The 22,797-nt window shown below is 31.8% G+C and overlaps 1 protein-coding gene across 1 annotated transcript in view; it reads left to right on the plus strand.

Moving 5' to 3' along the window:
* Klhl4 (kelch like family member 4) overlaps positions 1–16,372 on the plus strand; it is a 146,719-nt gene extending 130,347 nt beyond the window's left edge. The window contains exons 10-11 of the mRNA XM_063246162.1: positions 14,050–14,221; positions 15,498–16,372. Coding sequence (XP_063102232.1) covers positions 14,050–14,221; positions 15,498–15,557 — 232 coding nt within the window. The 3' untranslated portion in view covers positions 15,558–16,372. The remainder of the gene's footprint in view (positions 1–14,049; positions 14,222–15,497) is intronic.
* Positions 16,373–22,797: the final 6,425 nt, after the last annotated feature.

A 22,797-nucleotide genomic window follows, 5' to 3' on the forward strand; every position in this document is an offset into this window, starting at 1 on the left:
TAAAATTTTCTCCACTAAATGGTCTTGAAATGATGGTCAAAATGAGGAATCTTGGTTCTGGGTTCTCTTTTGTTATATTTGTCTTTTATGTATTCATTATAAGAGTTTTAAAATGGTTTTATTCATGTAACATCACAATGAGTTTTGAAATAATGAAGTATGAAATGTCTGAATATATCTTTTTCTCAATATTTCTTTGAATATTGTGAGTCCCTTGATACTACCTATGGCAATTTGATGGATTTTTATACTTACAGAAAAATGTCATTGTATATAATGACTTTAAATCTGTAGGACATGTAGTATTGTTATCTTAAAAATATTAAGCTCTTAAATTCATAAGCAAGAGCTGTCTATTAATGACTTCTTTGATTTATTGCATTATTCTTATTAGTTTTTTTTTAATTTTTCATTTATTTTGTTTAATTGCTCTGGTTAGAAACTATTGTGGTACCTTGAATTGATATAGTGGAAGTGGAAAATGTATCACGAATTTAGAGAAAATAACTTAGAGGAAAAATTTTCATTTTCCTTTACTACCTACTTATCGTACATACCATTTTAGTACTATTTTAACAGAAGTGGTTGAAATGAAAACCCTTTTTCCCCATCCATACAACAAAACTATTTCACTATTAAGTGCATTGTTACCTCTGAGATTTCTAGTCATATAAAGAAGTTGGGTTTTTTTTTAATTTATTTTTTTATTTTTTAAAATTTTATTTAAAAGGAAAAAGAGAAAAAAACAAAACAAAACAAAGCGGTGTAAAGGTACAAGTAATACAGAACTACAAAAAAAAACCAGTAAGAAGTTGTTTTAAGTCTTCATTTTGAAATTCCAATATTTGGAAATGAGGGTTGGTTTTTTTAAAAAATGTGTTTGTTTGTTTAAACAAGATTTAAACTCAGGACCTTGTGCTTGTCAGGCAGTCACTTGTACCACTGAGCTCTATTATCAGCCAAATATTGGCTTCTTACAGGGGAAATTTCTGAATATATATATATATATATATATATATATATATATGTATATATATGTATATATATATATAATGATATTTTGTATAATTTTTCTCCATATATATATATATATATATATATATATATGATTTATTTCCTAGTCTTAAAGATTAATTTTGTGTATAAAAAGACCACCATTAGCTAGCAAGTCATAAAGTCATGTTATCTTCCTGGGGTTAGACAGCATAAGACTTAATAACATGTATATTTCCTAAGCATGTGTGTGTGTGTGTGTGTGTGTGTGTGTGTGTGTATTTCCAAGAGAGGGCTACTTTGAATATATTTAAATTTCCCAAATATTTTCAGTTCCACTAGTTTTAGAATTTCAGACATTGTATTCAATACTCAAATAAGTAATCTCTGGTCATAGTTTTCTGTATATTTGCACTATATTTTAGCTGTTCTGTTTATTTAATATTTTTGTAGGAGAACGAGTTTCTCTACCTTTCAAGTTGGTATCTTACATTACTCCCTAATTACATTGGCAACAAGAAAAAAACCTAGTAAAATAAGTTTGAGTTTTGTGTAAATTTTCAGTTAATCAACTTCACTGGTACATTTTAGATATACATAGTGATCACATTCATTAGAGGAAAATGTTATCTCTACATAGTCTGTCTTGAGTCTTCTTCATTTTACCCAATTTACTCATCTTTCTTCAACACCTCTTCTCCTCAATTACAAAGCTTTTCTTCCATTTTTCATTCCTTTACCATTTTTCAATTTCCCCTTACTTCTTTTACCCCTCTCTCCTCCCTAGCTTCCCTTTCCATTTGAAAGCTTTCTTCTAATATGACATCTGTTATATATTTTAGTACTTATGAACATTTTCAGCTTCTCACAATAAGGAAAGATATAATATTTACACACATGTATCTGATTATTTCACTTAATATAGTAACAAAGTGCATCCGTTTATCTAGACATGTCTCAAAGTTTTCTTATTCATGGCTGAGTAGTACTCTATTGCATCTAAAAATTTATATCTTTATTCATTGATCAGTTGATGGGCATTTGGCCTTTTTCCAAGGTTTAGATATTACAAACTGTGGTGTTATAAACATGAATGTGCATTTATCATGTGGTATGCAGTTTTAATTCTTTTGAGAAGATACCAAGAAGGTGAAGAGCTGAGTCAAATGGACCATCTAGTTTTTTTTTTTTTTTTTTTTTTTTTTTTTTCAGGAATCTCTACATCACGGTCCATAGTGTTTGCAACAGTGCTCACTCTGACCAATTGTAGAGAAGGATATTTTTCCCAATAGATACTCTGCGATTTGTTATTGATCGATTTCTTGATAATTGTCATTTTTCTGGAATAAAATGGAATATCAGTATTGTTTTAATTTGTTTCTCTTAATTAGTGATATTGAGTATTTTTTCATATATATATATATATATATATATATATATATAAATATATATATATTTGCCATTTATACTTATCTGAGAAGTGTATACTCATTTCAAATGCCCATTTTTGGAACGAGACTTTAAATTCAAAGAACTATGAGTCTTTTGAGTTATTTATATATTCTAGATATTAGTCCTTTGAGGAGCAGCTGGTAAAATTTGCCTGTGTTGCTTCACTCTCTTGATTTATTTTTGCAGTGGAAAAGCATTTTAATATCATGACATCCATGTTGTTGATTATTTGATTTATATCTCATGTGACTGAGGTTTTCATAAATTCTTTGCCTATATCTTTGTTTTCAAGGGATCAACCTATTCACTATTCCTGCAGATTTAGTGTTTCTGCTTTGAAATTTATGGCTTTGATCCATTTTGCTTTTAGTTTACTGCATAGTTACAGACATGGATCTAATTTTAGTTTTGCCATGGGCAAAGCAACCTTTCCCAGAACCATTCATTCAGGAAATTCTTTTCTCCAGTGAAGGTCTTTGGCACTTTTGTATAAAATAAACTTCTGTTGAGTGAGTTTCTAGGTATTTCTGTATCATCTAATGTGCTTAGCTAATTCTTGTATTTTTTTTTTTTCTTTTGGCATAATCAGCAGAATCAAGAGTCCTCCAGCTGGCCCGCTCTCTGGGATGTAGTGTAAGGGCTCAGTGTTCTTGGTGTTTGCATTTGTATTATTGTTTTTTGAGGGAGTTTTGCCATTAGCATATTGGTTTTTTTTTTAGTAACTCTGTAATATAATTTTGAGTCTGGGATGGTGACACCCCCACCTTGTCTTTTTTGTCCAGAATTTTTTTTTTTTGCTATTCTAGATAGTTTCATGTTCTCAATATATTGTAAATTGTTTTCTTTAATTCTGTGAGGTATGTTCTTGGTATTTAGATCAAAATTGCATTAAATATGTGTAGAAATTTTGAGAGCATGGCCATTTTTACTACATTTGTACTTCCTTCCAAAGACTAAGGGTTTTATTTCCATTTTCTGGTCTCTCCTTTGGTATCCTCCTTCAGAATACTGTAGTTTTCAATGTAAAGATATTTTGCTTCATTCACTAGATTGACATTAAAGTCTACTTTATTTGATGTTATTTTGAAAGATGTATTTTCCCTAATTTCTCTATCATTGTGTTTGCTTTTGTGTACATGAATGTTATTGAATTTTGGGTGTTGACTTTGTATCCCGCTACATAACTGATTTGGTTATTAAATATTAAAACCTTTTGGTTGATTTTGAAAGTTTTCTATGTAGAATTTCATGTCACTCCCAAATAATGATAATTTGAATTCTTCCTTTCACATCTTTATTCCTTTTCGTTTGTTTCACTTGTCTAATTGCTCTGGTTTATATTTCCAGGACCATATTTTTTACTTTTGTCACTTAGTATGATGTTAGTTTGTCATAGATAGCTTTAATCAGGTTGAGATAAAGACCATCTGGTCCACTTTTTATAGTTTTCACCATGAACAGGTGTTGGAGTTTGTCAAATTTTTTCATGTTTATTTTATTGATTATGATCATGTGATTTTTGTCCTTGGTTTTGTTGACTTGGTAAATTATATTGATGATTTGATATTTTGAACCATTCCTGGATCCATAGCGTAATGTTACTTGGTTATCGTGTATAGTCTTCTTCATCATTTTCTGTGAATTTTTTTACAGTATCTTACTGAGGGTTATTTTTTTTTAAGGTTCACTAGGAAGTTTGGCCTCTTTTTTTGGTTGGATTCTTCTTTGATTTTAGTATCAGAGTAATACTTATTTCCAGGAACAATTTGAGAGTATTGATTCCTTTTCAATTTCATTAGCATTTGAGGACTTGTGATGTTATATCACCTCCAATGTTCACATAGAGTTCAGTAATGAATTCATAAGGACGTGGTATTTTCTTTGTTGGTGAGTTTTTAATTACTTCTTTAATTTCATTGATGATATTGGATTATTTAGATTTTTATATCTTGTTGGTTCAGCTTTGGTAATTCACATGTATGTAAGAATTTGTCCAAGTTTGTGTTTTCCATTCTATTTGTGTACAGGCTCTCAAAGTAGGTATTTATGATCTTCTGGATTTCTGAAAGATCTTTGTGGTTTCGACATTTTTATTTTTAATCACATCGCTTTGAGTCTTTCCTTTTGTGATAAGTTTGGCTAGTGGTTTGTCAATTTTATTTAATCTTTCACAGAACAAACTCTGATTCATTGAATGTTTTATCATTTTTGGTCTCAAATGCATTAATGTCTTCTCTAATTCTTACAATTACCTTCCTTGTATGATCATTGGCCTTGAGTGCTCATCTTTTTCCAGAAGTTGTGGTTCAATATTAGGTTGGTTATTTGAGCTCTCTCAGTTTCACTGATATGGGAATCTACCACTGTAATTTTCTCTCCTGGGTCTTCTCTCATTGTATCCCATAAGGTCAAGTACATTGTACCAGAATTTTTTTTTTTAATTGTGGAAACTCTTTAATTACTTTGATTTAGCCTGTGACTCATTGTTCTATAGAAGGTTATTTAATTTTCTTGTATTTATACACATTTTTGTGATTTATTTTTCTGTTGATTTTTATTTTCATTGCACTAAGTTCTGATAATACGCATGGAGTAATTTCAATTACTTTGCATTTACTTAAGCATATGCTACAAGCTATTATATGGTCTGTTTTGAAGAATGTCCCACATGCAGCTGAGAATGTGATGTTGTAAGTTGTAGCAACCAAGACAGCTACTAATTCTATTTCTTCAGGTTTGGATCAGTTTTACTATTTTTGGTTGATTTTTCCCCAATTAATTTATCTATTTGTGAAAGTGGAATAATAAGGGTTCACAATACAACTGTGTATTTTTTTTATTTTTCATGCTCATTAATATTTTTTATAATTCTGTACCCTGGTGTTTGGTGCATATATATTTATAATTGTTGTCGCTCCTTCTTGCACATTTCCCTTAACACGTACATAGAAATCTTCTTTGTGACCTTTGAACAGTTTTGTCTTGAAGTTCACTTTGCCAATAAAAGAGAAGACACTTTTCTTTTTCCTGGGTACTGGTAGAATGGAATATTTTTTCCATCTTTGACACTCAATCTGCAAATTTATTTTGCAGTTAAATATGTTTTGTGTGCAGCACACTGTTGGATCATGTATCATTTTTAAAATTCTTTTATTTAAAAATTTAAAAAAAAATAAGAAGATCAAGATAAAAGAGGACACAACAACACAGGTGAGAAGAGAACAACTTAAGTAAAATAGTGTTTCACCATAAGATAACTCAAAAAACCAGTAGATACCATAATGTCTATTTCCTTGAAATATTTGAGTGTAGCATTGTATGCTATAAAATCAAACATAACATGACATTGTAAAACCACTCAAGATAATGAAAGTATTACAGGGTATTTAGAACCAACTAATAGAAAATGAACATTGGTTTCTATATTATCTCCTTTTCTATGAAAGTGTGTACTATCACATATAATAAAATCCAATAAGATACAACATAAGACCGATGGAGATGGAAGACCAAAAGGTTGATGGGACTTTAAAACAAGATGATATTAAATCAGCACTAGCTATTATTATGTCTTGTTTTCTCAAAATAGCTGTTCATACCATCACAGACAATAAAATCAAACAACCCAGAATAAAGGCGTAATAAATTAATGAATGGAAACATTATAAAACTTCAAAACAATATAATGGGGAATTATGATTACCACATACTTTTATATATTCTAGGTAAATGATTCAGTATTTAAACATGTGAGTTTGGTTTATTTTGTTTATGAGTATGAACTCAAGCTGTGCCCATTTATACTTAATATTTCAATGTGATCATTCTTTATAGCTGAGTATTACTCCATTGTATAAAAATAGCACAAAATTTTTATCCATTCCTCAGCTGATGGACAACTAGGTAGTTTATAAGATCAGGCTATTACAAATTGTGCTGCTATAAACATGGGTGCATATATATCACTGTTGTATGATGTTTTCAGTTCTTCTGGGAATGATTCCTATTCATGAATTCTCTACCTACCCCTATGTCTCAATGTTTTTATCCAATTTGTCTTGCAATAGATTTAGTGTTTGTTTTAAAATTCAGATCTTTCATCCATTTAGATTTTAATTCAGTACATGATGATAGGCATGGGTCTAGTTATAGTTTTTGGCATATGGAGAGCCAGTTTTTCCAGCACCATTTATTAAAGAGACTGTCGTTCTTCCAGTGAGCATGTTGGGCCCCTTTATCAAAAATAAGGTGTTTGAGTGTGTTTGTTGTTGTTCCATTGATCTTCAGCTCTGTTTTCATTCTAGTACCATGATGATTTTACTACAGTTGCTTTGTAATATGTCTTCAAGTCAGGGATTGTGATGCCTCCTGCCTTGCCTTTTCTGCTTAGAAGTGTCTTTGCTAGTATAGGTCTCTTCTTGCTCCAGATGAACTTTAGGAGTGATTTCTCAAGATCTATGAGGTATGTTGATGGTATTTTTATTTGGATTGCTTTGAATCTGTATAACAGTTTTGGGAAAATGGCCATTGTCACAATATTTATTCTTCCTATCCATGTGCAAGGGATATCATTCCATTTTCTGAGATTCGCTTCAATTTCTTTTCTCAATGTATTATAATTTTCCCTTCATAGATCTTTCACTTCTTTCATGAGAATAGTTCCTAAATATTTCATTATTTTGGTTGCTAGTGAAGAGTGTGGCTTCTCTTATTTCTCTCTCTGTGATTTTTTTTGTTAGTGTATAGGAATGCTACTGATTTTTTAGTATTAATTTTGTGTATCCAGCTACATGAATTTATTATGTCTAGGAGTCTTTCAATGGAGTTTTGAGGATCTTCTATATAGATTATCATATCATCCGCACATAATGATAATTAAACTTATTCTCTTCCTATCTTTGCCCCTTTTATTTCTCTCTCTTGTCTAATTGCTCTGGCTAGTATTTCCAGTACTATATTAAATAGGAGTGATGAAAAGGGAAATCCTTGTCTTGTGCACTATTTTAAGGCAAATTCCTTCAATTTTGGCCATTTAATGATAGATGTGATATATGGCATTTATTATACTGAGATAAAGACCATCTATTCCAATTTTCTGTAAAGTTCTTGTCATAAATGAATGTTGGACCTTATCAAAAGTATTTTCTGCATCTATAGAAATGATCATGTGATTCTTACTTTTGGCTTTATTGATATGGTGGATTACATTTATTGATTTACATATGTTGAACCATCCCTGCATCCTCTGATTCATCCCACTTGGTCATGGTGTGCAATCTTGATGATTTGCTGCATCCTATTTGCAAATAGTTTATTGAGGATTTTTGTACCTGTGTTCATTAGGGAGACTGGCCTGCAGTTCTCTTTTATAGTTGGGTCTTTCGCATGTTTTGGTACTAGAGTAATATTTGCTTCCAGGAATGACTTAGGAAGGATTGCTTCCCTTTTAATTTCATTGAATAGTTTGAGGAGTGTCAGCATTAAGTCTTCTTTTTGTTTCTTTTTTTTTAAATTTTTTTGGTCTTTTTCCTTTTTATCGGTACCAGGGATCAAACTCATGACTGCCTGCTTATAAGGCAGGTGCTTATGCCCTGAGCTAAATCCCCAGCCCCTTCTTTTTATTTCTTATAGAATTCTGCAGTGCATTCATTTGGGCCTGGGCTCTTCTTTGTAGATAAGGTCTTAATTACATTTTCAATTTAATTAATAGAAATTGGGTTATTCAGCAGTTTTCCATCTTCTTGTTCTAACTTTGGTATTTCATATTTTTCTAGGAATCTGTATATTTCTTCTGTGTTATCAAACCTATGAGAGACGTTTTTGAAAATAGGTGTTGACGATCTTCGATATTTCTCCAGAGTCTGTAGTGATTTTGCCTTTTTCATCCCTTATTGCATGAATTTGAGCTTTTTCTTCCCTTTTTAAAATAAGGTTTTCTAGGAACTTATCAATTTTATTTACACTTTCAAAGAATCAACTCTTTGATTCATTGATTCTTTGGATTGTTTTCTCAGTCTCTATTGCATTACTTTCTGCTCTGATTTTTATAATTTCCTCCCTTCTTTTGGCTTTGGGCTTGACTTGCTCTTCTTTTGCTAGAGGTTTGAGATGTAGCATCAGGTTATTTATTTATATTCATTCTGTTTTCCTAATGTGGGAACTCAGTGCAATAAATTTCCCTCTAAGGACAGCTTTCATTTCATCCCACAGATTCCAGTAAGTTGTATCTGTATTTTCATTTTCTTGTAGATGTTGTTTCATTTCTTATTTATTTTCCCCTGTGACCTATTGATTACTCAAGAGTACTTTATTCAGCTTCCATTTGTTTTTGGGATTTTTGCCATATCTTTTATCATTAATTTCTCATTTCATGGTGCTATGATCCTATTACATGCATGAGATAATTTGAACTATTTTCATTTATTTAAATATGTTCTGTGGGCTAATATACGGTCTGTTTTAGAGAATGTCCCATATACTGCTGAGGAGAATGTGTATTCTGATGTTGTTGTATGGAACACTCTAGATATGTCTATCAAGTCCATTTGTTCACATGTGTGATTTAGTTCTGTTATTTCTTTGCTGATTTTCTGTCTTGTTGATCTATCCCTTGGTGTCAATGGTGTGTCATGGTCTCCTGTTACAATTGTGTTACTGATAATTTGATTTTTCATTTCTGTTAATACTTGTTTTATATAACTGGGTGCTCTGGAATTTGGTGCATACATATTTAAGATTCTTATCTATTCCTCTTAAAGTTTTCCCCTAACCAGTATGTAATTACCTTCTTTATCTCTTTTGATCTTTAATAGTTTGAAGTTCACATTGTCTGCAAACAGAATAGCTACCCCCACTTTTTGGGGGTTCCTGTTGCATGTAGTATTGTTTTCCATCCATTGACTTTCAGTCTGTGAATATTCTTTTGGGTTACTTGTAGACAGCATATGGTTGGATGTTGTATCATTATCCATTCTGCCTGTCTGTTTCTTTTAATTGGTGCATTGAGACCATTTACATTAATGGTTATAACTGTTATATGTTGGTTTGTTATTGACGTTATCTTTCTGGTGTTGAATCTTTATGTTTCATTTTTTAATTTGTTTTGATTGTGAATGGAGATCATTTAGATTGATGGCTATAATGAATATATATTGAATTCTCCTTGTGTTATCATTTTCATGTAGGTTGTTCCCTGTTTTTCTACTTTTAATCGCTTGCCTTGCCAGATAAATTTTTATATTCGTATTCTTAGAATTATCATCTTCAGTTCTTTTTTTTAAATTTTATTTAAAAGGAAAAAGAAAAACAAAACAAAACAAAACAAAACAAAACAAAGCGGTGCAAGGGTACAAGTAATACAGAACTATTAAAAAACACTAAGAAATCACCAGTTAATAGGTTACACATTATCTTCTTAGAGATAGTTGCTCAAGTCACAGTATCAAAGCATACAAAGTGAACATTCAAACAGAGATACTGCAAACAGTTGTGTTCAATAATCCAACCAAAAACATTAATATAGTCAGCTATTTAACACCCCTAAACACACTTGCATTTGTATCCTTCAGAGCACATTTTTCCCTCTCTTTTTTACAACAAAATTTACACATTTTGGGTTTTATTACTCCTTAGTTCGTAGTACTTTTTTTTGAAAGAGAATAAAGTCAAATATGGCAAAACAAAGCTTTCAGTCAAAACCAAGGATAGACATAGTAAATGATGTAAGAACAGAGTACAAGGTTATCAACAATGGTTACCATTATGTCTCTTGTTTCCTTAAAAAGAATTGTCTATCTCATTAGTTATTATAAAGTTGAACAAAACAGTAGAGAACAAGACCAATAAAACTTAAACATTGTGAACATTACAGGACTTCCAAAGGAGACAATAGTCAAACCAGAATGGGCATCATAGTGAATCTTATTGCCTTCTAAGTAGTTGCCTATACCCCCAAACTTGATACTATCATACAGAATGGAACAGAGTCTAATCAGTCAAAACAAGATATTGGGCATATTACAGGACTTCAAAACAAGTTAATAGGAAATTTTTAAAAAGTTACTATGATATCTCCTGCTAATTTATAAAATTTTCCCTTTAATTAAAAAACATAAAAAATAACTAAATAATTTTTTTTAGTGAATAAGGGAGAGATTGAGATAAAAGGGGATATAACATCATAACAAAATAGGTCAAAGCATGACTGTTTCAGCAACCTAGTGCTTCACCATCAAATAACCCAATTTAGTAGTAGTTACCATAGTGTATATCTTTTTCCTTGAAATATTTGAATATAACTTCTTATACTATAGCTTCAAATATTTCCATATCAAGAAGCCCAGAATAAAGCCTTTCCAATTAATAAGTGAAAACTTTATAAGGTTTCAAGGCCATATAATGGGGAATCATGATTACCACATACTTTTATATATTTTAATCATTACTTACATTAGGGAAACTATTCGGTATTCACACATGAGAGACTGATTTATTTCACTTATGAGTATGATCTCAAGCTTCGCTCATTTATTGATAAATATCTCAATGTGATCCTTCTTTATATCTGTGTAGTACTCCATTGTATAGAAATACCACAACTTTTTTATCTATTCATCAGTTGATGGACACTTGGGTTGTTTCCAAGATCTGGCGATTACAAATTGTGCTGCTATAAACATAGGTGCACATATATCACTGTGATATGATGCTTTTAGTTCTTCTGGGAATATGCCTAGAAGTGGAATAGCTGGAACAAATGGGACTTCCAATCCCAGCTTTTTGAGAAATCTCCAGACTGACCTCTACAAAGGTTGTACCAGTCTACACTCCCACCAACAGTGTAGGAGAGTTCCTTTTCCCCCACAGCCTTTCCAGCATTTGTTGTTGTTGGTTTTCTTGATCCTGGCCATTCTTTCAGGAGTGAGATGGTATCTCAGTGTGGTTTTAATTTGCGTTTCTCTAATGACCAATGATGATGAACATTTTTTCATGTTTTTATTTGCAATTTGTATTTCTTCATCTGAGAAGTGAGTAGTCATTTCAGATGCCCATTTTTGGATTGGATCTTAGAATTTTGGGAGTCTGAGTTTTTTTACAATTCTTTATATGTTTTAGACAAGAGTCCCTTGTCTGAGAGAGAGTTCCCTAAAAGCTTTTCCCAGTTTGTGGGCTTTCTTTTCAGCGACAAAACCAAAATATTGGAGACATTATAGGTCGTCAAAAGTAGATAATAGTCAACAAGAATGGGCCTCATAATGAATCTCACTATCTTCACAGCTGTTGCCTAAACTTTCGAACCTGGTACTATCAAGCAAAACAGAATAGGGGGACATCAGACAAAAACAAGATGGTGAGAGTAATACAGGGCTTTAAATCAAGATAATGGAAAGTCAAAGTGGGTTACTACAATATATCCTTCTATTTTTATTTATTTTTCCCTTAATTAAAAGGATAAAAATAAAAAAGTAAATAATGAAGTGGAGATTGAGATAAAAGAAGACATAACAGCAAAACAGCGCAGATCAAAACATAAGCATTTAAGCAGAAGAGTGTTTCACCACAAGATAATCCTGACATAAATGTAGTTACCATATTGTCTTTTTCCTTGAAATCTTTGAGTATAACTTCGTATACTGTAGCATCAAATATATCAAAACAATGTAAAACCATTTAAGAGAATGACAGCATTACATGGTATTTAGAATCAACTAACAGAAAATGAACAATGGTTTCTGTATAATCTCCTTGTCTTTAAAAGTTTTTGCTTATACTATCATACATAATAAAATCCAATAAGATACAACCTGTTTAGACCAATGGAGACAGAAGAACAAAAGCTTGATGACACTTCAAAACTTATTGAATACTAAATCAGTATTACCTATTAAGACGTCATTTTCTCCAAAATAGCTGTTCCTATCATCCAATCTTCTCTGCCTCATTTCTGTTGAGCTCTTTTTCTGTCATTAGCTGTCAGTTTGTCTTCTTTATTTTGTTTTCTGCTCCATTCATTGTGGCTTCTCTGCCACTATTTCTGGATCCTTTGTATTTTTCTTTTTTAGAATATCCTGCAGTATTCTCTGTAGAGTTGAACTGGTGGTTGCATATTCCCCTAGTTCCTCTTTATACTGGAAGCACCTTGTTTTTCCATCAATTTCCAGGGATAGTTGTGCAGGATATATCAATCTTGGCTGGAGATTATTATCTTTCAAAGCTTGAATTATTTCCCCCCACGCTCTTCGTGATTTGATGGTTTGTGCAGAGAAATCTGCTGTAATTCTGATGGGTGTTCCCTTGTAAGTGGTCTGTTTCTTGTCTCTGACAGCTTTTAATATTCTGTTCTTGTATTGAATTTCTGGAATTTTTATTATTATATGCCTGGGTGTTGCTCTGTTTGGGTTGTAGGTGGCTGGGGTCCTGTATGCTTCATACAACTGAGTATCTTTACTTTTTGCTAAATTAGGAAAATTCTCCTTGATTATTTCCATGAGTAGCTTTTTTAGTTCATTTGTTTGTGTCCCTACTTCTTCTTTTATGTTCTTAATTCTTAAGTTATGGATCCTCTTATCATCTTCTAGTCTTTGTAGTATTGCTGTTTGTTTCTTTGTTACTTTTAAGAAGTTTTTCATTTCATTCTCCCATATTAAAAATCTGCCCTCCAGTTCAGATAGTCTGTCCTTAGTTTCTTTCAAGCTGTTATGCCAGTTTTCGATAGAGTTTTTAGTTTCCTGGTAGTCTCTTTGAACCTGCTTCACGTTATTCTATGAATAATTTTTCTTACATGAGAAACTCAAATTATAAATAAAAAGCAAGGTAAAATACAGAAAAGAGGAAATAGGGAGAGAGATCTTTCTCAAACGGGAAGGGCTTAAGATATGGAATAATGAGGAGGAGGAGGAAAGGAACAAAAAACAGAATCAATATGTATTATGTACATGTATCAACTCCACATAAGAAAAGCAAATATTATATACTGCAATAATTGCTAATTGAAATGAAATAATAGCATTTCCCAAAAGCAATGATATTTATGGTTACTTTTATTTTTAAACTATCTTTTGTATTAATGTGTGATTTGTAACAAATGTATTCACTGGAGATATTAATAGACATATATATCATGTCTTAATCTTTTGTAATTTGCCTTTCCCTCTCATCTTGCTCATCTCATTACATTTACACAGTTTATCCTCTTGTTTTCTATCACTTTTCATTTTAAATATGAGCTCTCATTTGAACAGGATCAGGCAACTCATATATCATTTTAATGATCAAAAAACACACTAACTTTAAGATTAAATGGGAAAGTGATCATTTTGAAGATAATGTTAATATATGTTATAGCTCTTTAAAAATAATCTTAGCACTGATGTAGGCAAAATGCAATTTTTAAGGAAAGAAATATTGTTTTGATATGCTTGAGATACTCTGGTGGCTGAAGAGAATTCTATAACATACTGATCATTAACTTTATTACTTAAACTACATTTTGTATTTATAATGTGCTTTTAATTGTTATAGTTAAGTGTACATTGTGTAAATACCTGCAATTTTACATTGTAACATGATTGGTTTTACCTCTTATTTGTCTTTTAAACTTTAAAGATATGATCCAAAAAATGATTCATGGTCAACTCTGACACCCCTGAGTGCTCCTAGAGATGCTGTTGGCATGTGTCCCCTTGGAGACAAACTCTATGTGGTTGGAGGATATGATGGACACACTTATTTGAACACAGTTGAGTCATTTGATGCCCAGAAAAATGAATGGAATGAGGTACTCTCATAAAAATATTAAACTGAGTATATGGCGGATTTTAAAATTTTTTAAAATTAATGCTGTTATATTCAAATCTACATATTAACAAAAATATTTTGGAGAAATTAATTGTATGTGTTTCAGGTATACCTTAGAATTACTAGTTGGTCTAGTTAATCTTTTTCATTATTCATTAGTACTCACATGAAAGAGAACAGTCCTTAATAGCTGATGCTCAGAATCAGTCTTCTTTATAAAGACTGTGTAAATGGCAGAGCTTCCAATTTCTTCAGTTATTCAAAAACTTGAGCACATAGAAAGTGGCCAGTGTAAAATTTTCTCAAAGGAGTTGAACATCTAATTGAGCAAATTCCAAGGATGGCTCAAAAAGGGGCACTGCAATGGTACCGGTGGTTGCAAAGGCACATGACTCTTTTTGAAAGATTTATATGTGATAATCTTTGATTTATTTAAAAAAGATGACAATTTGTCAGCTCAAAAATAAGTTACTGAAAATGATGTATGAGTAACACTTTCCTATCTATACAAACAGGTAAATCTTATAGTTAAGATCAAACTTCACTTGCATTATAGTGACATCATGCTGCACTGCATTTTGTTGGGTTTTAAATATATAGTAATTAATATAACCATAGCTGATAACAGGTTTCTTTCTCCTCCAAACACATGGCTCATTGAAACTCTCAAAATGCCTTAAGTCTTACCGTGTAGCTATATTAATAATTTAATACAATTAAATAATATAAATTTAATAATTTTACAATCAAACAAAAATGAAAGAAAAAAGGCTACAAAGTGTTAGATCAGCAACTATAATACAAATGTGTGACTAAGACAGTGATATTTATTTTTCTAAAGATTGTACACTAGTAATCAAGAAGAATTAGGTTCCATTTCTGACTTTTTCATTCTTTGATTATGTTTTATTGAAGAGAGTGAATGAGAATGAACAGAATGGAATTGCAACTATGTATATTCTTATTATTTATTACCTAAACTGGCAAAAGGTACTCTGACCAGAATTTTTTTTACCTTTTTTTAAGTGAGAAAGTTGTGAATGGTGAAACTCAGTCAAGATCATCTGATCCTTTAACAGGTCTACATCATTCTAAATGCTGTATTCTTTTCTTCACTACACTGTTACCTAGACTTCAGTTATTTTTTTATATTTATACAAGATAACCAGTATAAGTAAGGATTTTTTCCACACCAATATTATATAATACACAAATGCAGAAATAAAATAATGCTTTCTTCCTTGTTTTTATTTTAGGAAGCTCCTGTTAACATTGGAAGAGCTGGTGCATGTGTTGTGGTGCTGAAGCTACCTTAAAATTATCTTCATCAAGTGTAATGAAACTGGATAACTTTAAGAAAGAGAGTGAGAAAAAGATGAAACAAGAATTATGTTTTAGCCACTAATTACCAAATTTAAAAATTGTTGTCATTTTAATATGCATTTATTTTTTTTAATTGGTCCTGGGATCGAACTCATGACCGCATGCTTGCAAGGCAGGTGCTTAGGCGCTGAGCTATATCCCCAGCCCCGTCATTTTAATATGTATTTGGAATTATTTTCCTTTGTATAGTCTAAAAAGTGTTTTCAGCATGAGCTGCATATTAAAGCTAACTTTATGTGTTCTTGCAGCTATAATTTAAAGGAAATTATAGTTGTGTAGGTTTAATGTTGTTACTATAAATGTCAAAATACTTAATAAAATTGATAGTGGTGAAAATGTAAAGTTTCTAAATGCATTAGAAACTTCTGGTGAGGGGCTGGGGATTTAGCTCAGCGGCATAAGTGCCTGCCTTGCAAGCAGGCAGTCGTGAGTTCAATCCCTGGTACCGATAAAAACGAAAAAGACAAAAAAAGAAACTTCTGGTGATATCCTAAGAAGTTAATTTTTTTCTTTGCAGATACAAATGTTAAGTGCATTTATATAATCCTCAGAAATCTGAAAAATACTTTGATATTGCTTATTCCAAGAATATGAGAGTATGACATATCTGTTCAGAGAATGATATTGAATTCAGATAAATTCAGATACAGTACAGCTCTGTCGCTTACCAACTATATACTATTTTAAATTTTTTATTATTAAAAATGCTACTCTAATATCTGGAATAAAATTTAATATAAAAAGACAATGAGTGAAAATTTAAAGTCTGATTTATAGTGAGATATCATTTTATTCAAATACTATGCCACAAAACTAAACAAATCCTCACATTTTCAAGCATGAATGGAAATACAATTGAATGGCTGATAAACAGGCTCGTTGGCATAATTTGTTATGCTGATTATAGTATATCAAACTTCTATAAGCTTACTTTTCTGCCATGAATCACATATAGATTTTATAAATATTAACATATTTTGTTGTTCCATAAGTTGTCAGTGAAATATTATTGTGCTGTCACATATAAAACCTTTATAGTAATAGTATTTATTATTAATACAAACTCTGACTCAGTTCCAGTCATAGATTCATTTGAATAGAGTAATATTCTCAAATATTTGTGTGAACTCTATAATCATGTACTAACAAGTTCATCAACATTTAAAAATGAAAAATTCAGTGCATTAGTATTTAGAAGATTTTATATAATATTAAAATATAGAAATAAATAATATTTAGTATGCATGCATTTACAGTTCTATAGTTATCTTTTATTTACTAACATATGCTTTTATGTTAATGATATATTTATCCAGGGGGAAACTTATGGATAAAACAAAAACCATACTTGTAAAATTTTTAAAAAGAGCAATTCAATTAGCATTTTAAGTTCTTATTTACATTCATTTATAAAATTATAAAGTGAAATATTGAAAAAAACCTTCTTAAGAAAGTAAATTTTAGGTAAACATTTAATTTTAGGACTTGTTAAGTATGTTCCTTTAATAAAAACTTGGTGTTTCACTTTGAAATACCATTAAAATCTAGTTAGATGCTTATAAAAAGCACAATAAACTTTTAAATTTTTAAAAATTACAAGATAATGTGTAGAAATATATTTGTACTATTAATTTAAATAATGTCTAGTTCGTCTTGTTTTGAAAACAGTTTACCTTTAGAATGTTTTAAGTGCAACCTAGATGAAATTTCTAATGTTGTATTACTAAAATCACTAAGTAATACATATAAATATCTCCTATTTGTCTCTCACACCTGCAATTGTTGCTATGTCAAAATAAAGGATATACAGTTTTCAAGGTATAGAGGTGAAGATAGAGATATTTAATGAAGCCTGGTACATAATGAAGTCTTTAAAACATTGGTTACCCTGTTGGATCATTTGAATTGATTTAACTTTTTATTCAAACCAGCATATAAATTATTTCAAACTTTATTTCCAACACAGGCTGACCTTCCAATTAAATTATGTATGACCATGATGGTAAGGTAGAGAGGAAAGGACATTTTCATATCCCAGCTCACCAATAATCTGGTAATGGCTACATGGCAGATTGGTCATGCAAATGGAGATGGTACAACATTTTCTTAATGTTCTAGCTATATTTGCTTTTGTTGCAGTATTTATTAATTTGTAAGAAACCTACAGGATTGCCACTTCACAGTTGCATTTGAAAATTAAACTTGTGACACTATTGTCTAATGCAAGACACCAAAACCTGAGCAGATCTAAGTAACAGTAGTAAAGAAGCTAAGAACACTAAAAATACTTATTCCTGTCTTCTTTAAACATATGTAAGGAAAAAAGGGGATAAGACCTAGCCCCTTGCTCCCATACTTCAGTGGAGATGACCTATGAGGATGATTTTAAACAAAGATAGAAACAGTGATGATACCTTACATATTCTTTCAAAATGTGTAAGTGCTCACATGCAGACATTATATTCTGATTGGAAAGAAACCTTTGCTTCATGTTTTTTCTGGTTTTCACTGATTATACATAATATCATCTACGATATTGTTCCCAGGCTTCATTACAATGTACCATCACTTTTGGATTTCTACATGTCATGTAGAGAATGTGAAACTCACTGTGTGCCACAGAGCCACTGAAGGAGATTTTTGAAACACTAAATTCTGGTCATCTCTCTCCCCAATTATGACACACATCAACTTGACTCAGACGTATCTGCCTTTCCATTTTTGTGTGGATGGAACACTGAAAAGCATTTAATTTCTAGTGTCACAAATACAATTACAATATTATAAAATGAGTATTTTGCCACTTTCTCATCTCCTAACACATAATTCCTAAAACTATTGGGATTCCCATAGCCATGAGTGTCTTCCTGTATGCTAGTGAATTGAATGGTAACTTGTAGCACCCTGATAACTTTAAAATGAATTTAAGTACACAAAAGACTAAGTCATGGTTAAGTAATTGGAGCTTTTAAGACTTATTCTCCAACAATTAGGAGGGGTATAAGGACTGAAGATTCATTAAACCAACAGTGACCAAACATACATTCATAATCAACCTTTCATATAAACCCAGAAGTTTTGTTTGGGGAACTTTGGTACTGCTGAGCATGTAGAGAGATATTTTCCCTTGGGCGGTATCTTAATCAGAGGGTAGAAAAGCTTCATACCTCTTCCTCCATATTACTCTATCTCTTCTTGCCATGTTCACAAATATTTATATTAAAGTAGTAAATATAAATAACTGTTCTTTGAGTTCTGGAAGCAGATTTGGAAAATGAAACTTCAAGAGGAGATCCTGAGAACTTCAGTTTGTAGACAATAGATCAAAAGCACAAACTAATAAAGCTAGAGATTATGACTTGAATATAGAGAAACAATATCAGAAAGTGAGGCTTTCACATTTGAAATCTGATGCCACATACAGATAGATAGGATCAGAATTGAATTTACTTAGAATACATGCAATTGGTGTTCACTGTAGAATTTCTTTCTTGCATGAAGTTTGACAAGAAAAATGACCTCATGTATTTGGTCACAGAAGCATTTTGTTTTGTGAAATTATACTACAAAAACACTCAGATTTTTTTTAATATATACATATTTTAAAAAACATGCATTTAAAATTTTCTCCGATGTTTTCTTTTTCAATATATTTTTCAACTTTAAGTTACATATTTTCAGTAGATGCATTTTGCAATCATTGTGAGAAATAGGAAATGTATCTAATACAGCTGTGTCTTTTTTAATTCCCTTTTCCTTCCCTCCCATCTCCATCATTACTTCTCTATTTCCTCTTTTTTTGTTCTTGGTGATATGATTCAACTTTGTTCATCTTTATGGAATTCATGCTTATTAAATTCATTTAGACTATAAGGATCATGTATAAAGCTTATCTTTATTTTTTATTTCCCTAGTCTCATTTATTTCACTAAATGTTTTATTTTTGAGGTACATTCATTTTCTTACAAATATCTCAGATTTGTGCTTCTTTCTAGTTGAATATGTTCCATTACATATAGCTACCTCATTTTCTTCATTAATTGTCTGTTGGTGTGCATTATTGACTAAAATACTTTTGTACTTCAAAGCAACCAATTAGTAGAGTGAATATATTACCTAAATAATGGGAAAAAATAGAGTGTGGTGGGTCCTGAGTGGGCCTGCAGTGGCCTCCCCGACATGGCAATGCTTGGCAGATTCTGGAGTTCTGAGCAGGCAAGGGGCGCCATCAGTTCCAGAGGCTGGGTGTCCTGGTGTAAGTGCCCTGGGCACATTCCTCCAAGTCCAGTTAGTTGGGACACCTACTCAGCCCTGTACAGGAAACTTTGTGGCTTTCTGGTACACTGGAATAGCGTGGCAGGTCCTGGGTGGGCCTGTGGCAGCCTCCCCATTCCTGACTGTGCTTGGGGGACTCTGGAGTTCTAGGTGAGTGGGTGCCATCAGTTCCAGGGGCTGGGCTTGGGCCAGCCTGACCCATGTTTAGTGACCTTCTCTCAATTCAGGGAGCTGGGTGGCCAGAGTCACAGGAGCTGAGGGCATAAAATAGGATCTTCAATAGACACTCGGGAAGCCTTGGAATAACAACCGAAACACTTGAAACACAGAAATACAGGAAAATGACAAAATGAAAGACCAAATTATAATCTCAAACCTCCAGCCCATCCAAAGAAATCATAGGAGTGATGTACATAGAAGAAAATATATGCCATACCTCTTAAATATCAGATATCATAGCAATTGAAATAAAGGAGCTACTCCAGGAAGCTTTAAAGGAATTAAAACTAGAAATAATTTCCCAGGTAAAAGAAGAAATGATAAAAGAAATGAAGGAGCTGCTGAACATATCTAAAGAAGACACATTTAAAAATTGGAGGAACTAAGCATAAAGATAGACTTTCTGGATGAGCAATACAAGGAACAAACAGAATACATAAAGCAGATGCACAGAGATATATAGGAAATCAAAAATTCCATTGAAGGCTGTAAAAATTGCCTCAATGAAAGTGAAGATAGAATTTCAGACCTTGAAGACAAGATTGTAGCTAGTGAACAGGAAAGGAGTGATCTCTTAAAAATAACAAAGAATCAGGAAATAACAGTTCAACAACTGCAAGATGATGTAAAGAGAAACAGCATAAGATTGATAGAGATTAATGAAAAAGAAGGGGACAACATAAAGGATGTCAAAGGGATATTTAGAGAATTAATCACTGAAAATTTCCCAAACATGAGATTGGAACCTGACATCATGGTTAGTGAAGCATATAGAACCCCAAATAGTCATAACCGAAATAAAACTACCCTTAGACATATAATAATCACCATCCCAGGTATCCAACATAAGAATAGAATATTAAAAGCTGTCAGAGAGGAAAGACAGATCACTTATAAAGGGAAATCTATCAGAATCACTGCAAACTTCTCAGCACAAAAAATAAGTCAAGAATAGCATGGAGTGAAGTATTTCAGATCCTAAAGGAAAATGATTTCCAACCAAGACTAATGTGTCCTGAAAAACTATCCTTCAAAATGGATGGAATAATAAGATACTTCCATGATAAAGAACAGCTGAAGAACTTCATGATCACCATGCTAAGCCTGAAAAGAATATTGAAAGAAAGTTTACACGCACAAGGAAAAAACCCACTAAGCAAAGCAGACAATTAAGCAGAACAGAAAGATAAAGATGCAACTGCAGAAAGATAATACATGAAAAATAAACCAAGATATAACGTTATAACCATTAATGTAAATGTCCTCAATGCATGTTCTCAATGTTTCTTAATTAAAAGAAACCAACTGGTAGAATGGATAAAGAAACAAAATCCAACCATATGCTGTCTACAAGAAAACTATATAAAACAAAAAAATACTTACAGACAGAAAGTCAAAGGATGGAAAACAATACTTCATGCAACAGGAACCCTCCCCCCACCCCGCCAAAAATAGCGGGAGTAGCTATTCTGTTTGCAGACAATGTGAACTTTAAACCAATAATGATCAGAAGAGATAAAGAAGGTCACTACATACGGGATAGGGGAAAATGTCAAGAAGAGATAGCTATCTTACATATACATGCACCACATTCCACAGCACCCAGTAATATAAAAAAAGTATTAACAGAAAAGAAAAATCAAATTATCAGTAACACAATTGTAACAGGAGACCATAACATACCATTGACACCAAGGGAAGATCAACTAGACAGAAAATCAGCAAAGAAATAACAGAACTGAATTACATATGTGCACAAATGGGCTTGATAGACATATACAGAGTGTTCCATCTAAAAACATCAGAATGCACATTCTTCTCAACAGTACATGGGTCATTCTCTAAAATAGACCATATATTATCCCATGGAACATATTTATAAATGCAAAAGAGTTGATATTATCCTCTGTATGTTATTGGAACCTGGCGATATGAAATTAGTAATTAATGATAAAAGATATTGCAAAAATCCCACAAACACATGGAAACTGAATAAAACACTATTGAGTAATTAGTGGGTCACAGGGGACATTAAATAAGAAATTGAACAATAACTACAAGCAAATGAAAATACAAATAAACTTACTGGAATCTGTGGGATGCAATGAAAGCCATCCTCAGAGGAAAATTTATTGCACTGAGTTCCCATATGAGGAAAACAGAAAGAATACAAATAAATAACCTGATGTTACACCTCAAATATCTAGAAAAAGAAGAGAAAGTCAAGCCCAAAGCCAAAAGAATAGAGGAAATTATAAAAATCAGAGCAGAAATCAATATAATACAGACTAAGAAAACAATCCAAAGAATCAATGAATCAAACAGTTGGTTATTTGAAAGAGTAAATAAAATTGATAAACAGCTAGCCAACCTTATTTTAAAAATGGAAGAAAAAGCTCAAATGCTTGCAATGAGAAATGAAAAAGGCTAAATCACTACAGACACTACAGAAATACAGAAGATGAGCAACACCTAATTCAAAAACCTCTACTCTCAAAGGTTTGATAACTCAGAAGAAATAGATTTGTAGAAACATACAAAGTACCAAAGCTAGGTCAACAAGATGGAAAACCGCTGAATAACCCAATTTCTATTAATGAAACTGAAAATGTAATTAAGACCTTACCTACAAAGAAGACCACAGGCCCAGATTGATTCACTTCAGAATTCTATAAGAAA

The sequence above is a fragment of the Cavia porcellus genome, unplaced genomic scaffold, assembly GCF_034190915.1.
Source record: "Cavia porcellus strain 051 isolate PalLab524CR breed Dunkin Hartley unplaced genomic scaffold, mCavPor4.1 scaffold_3, whole genome shotgun sequence".
NCBI lineage: Eukaryota > Metazoa > Chordata > Mammalia > Rodentia > Caviidae > Cavia > Cavia porcellus.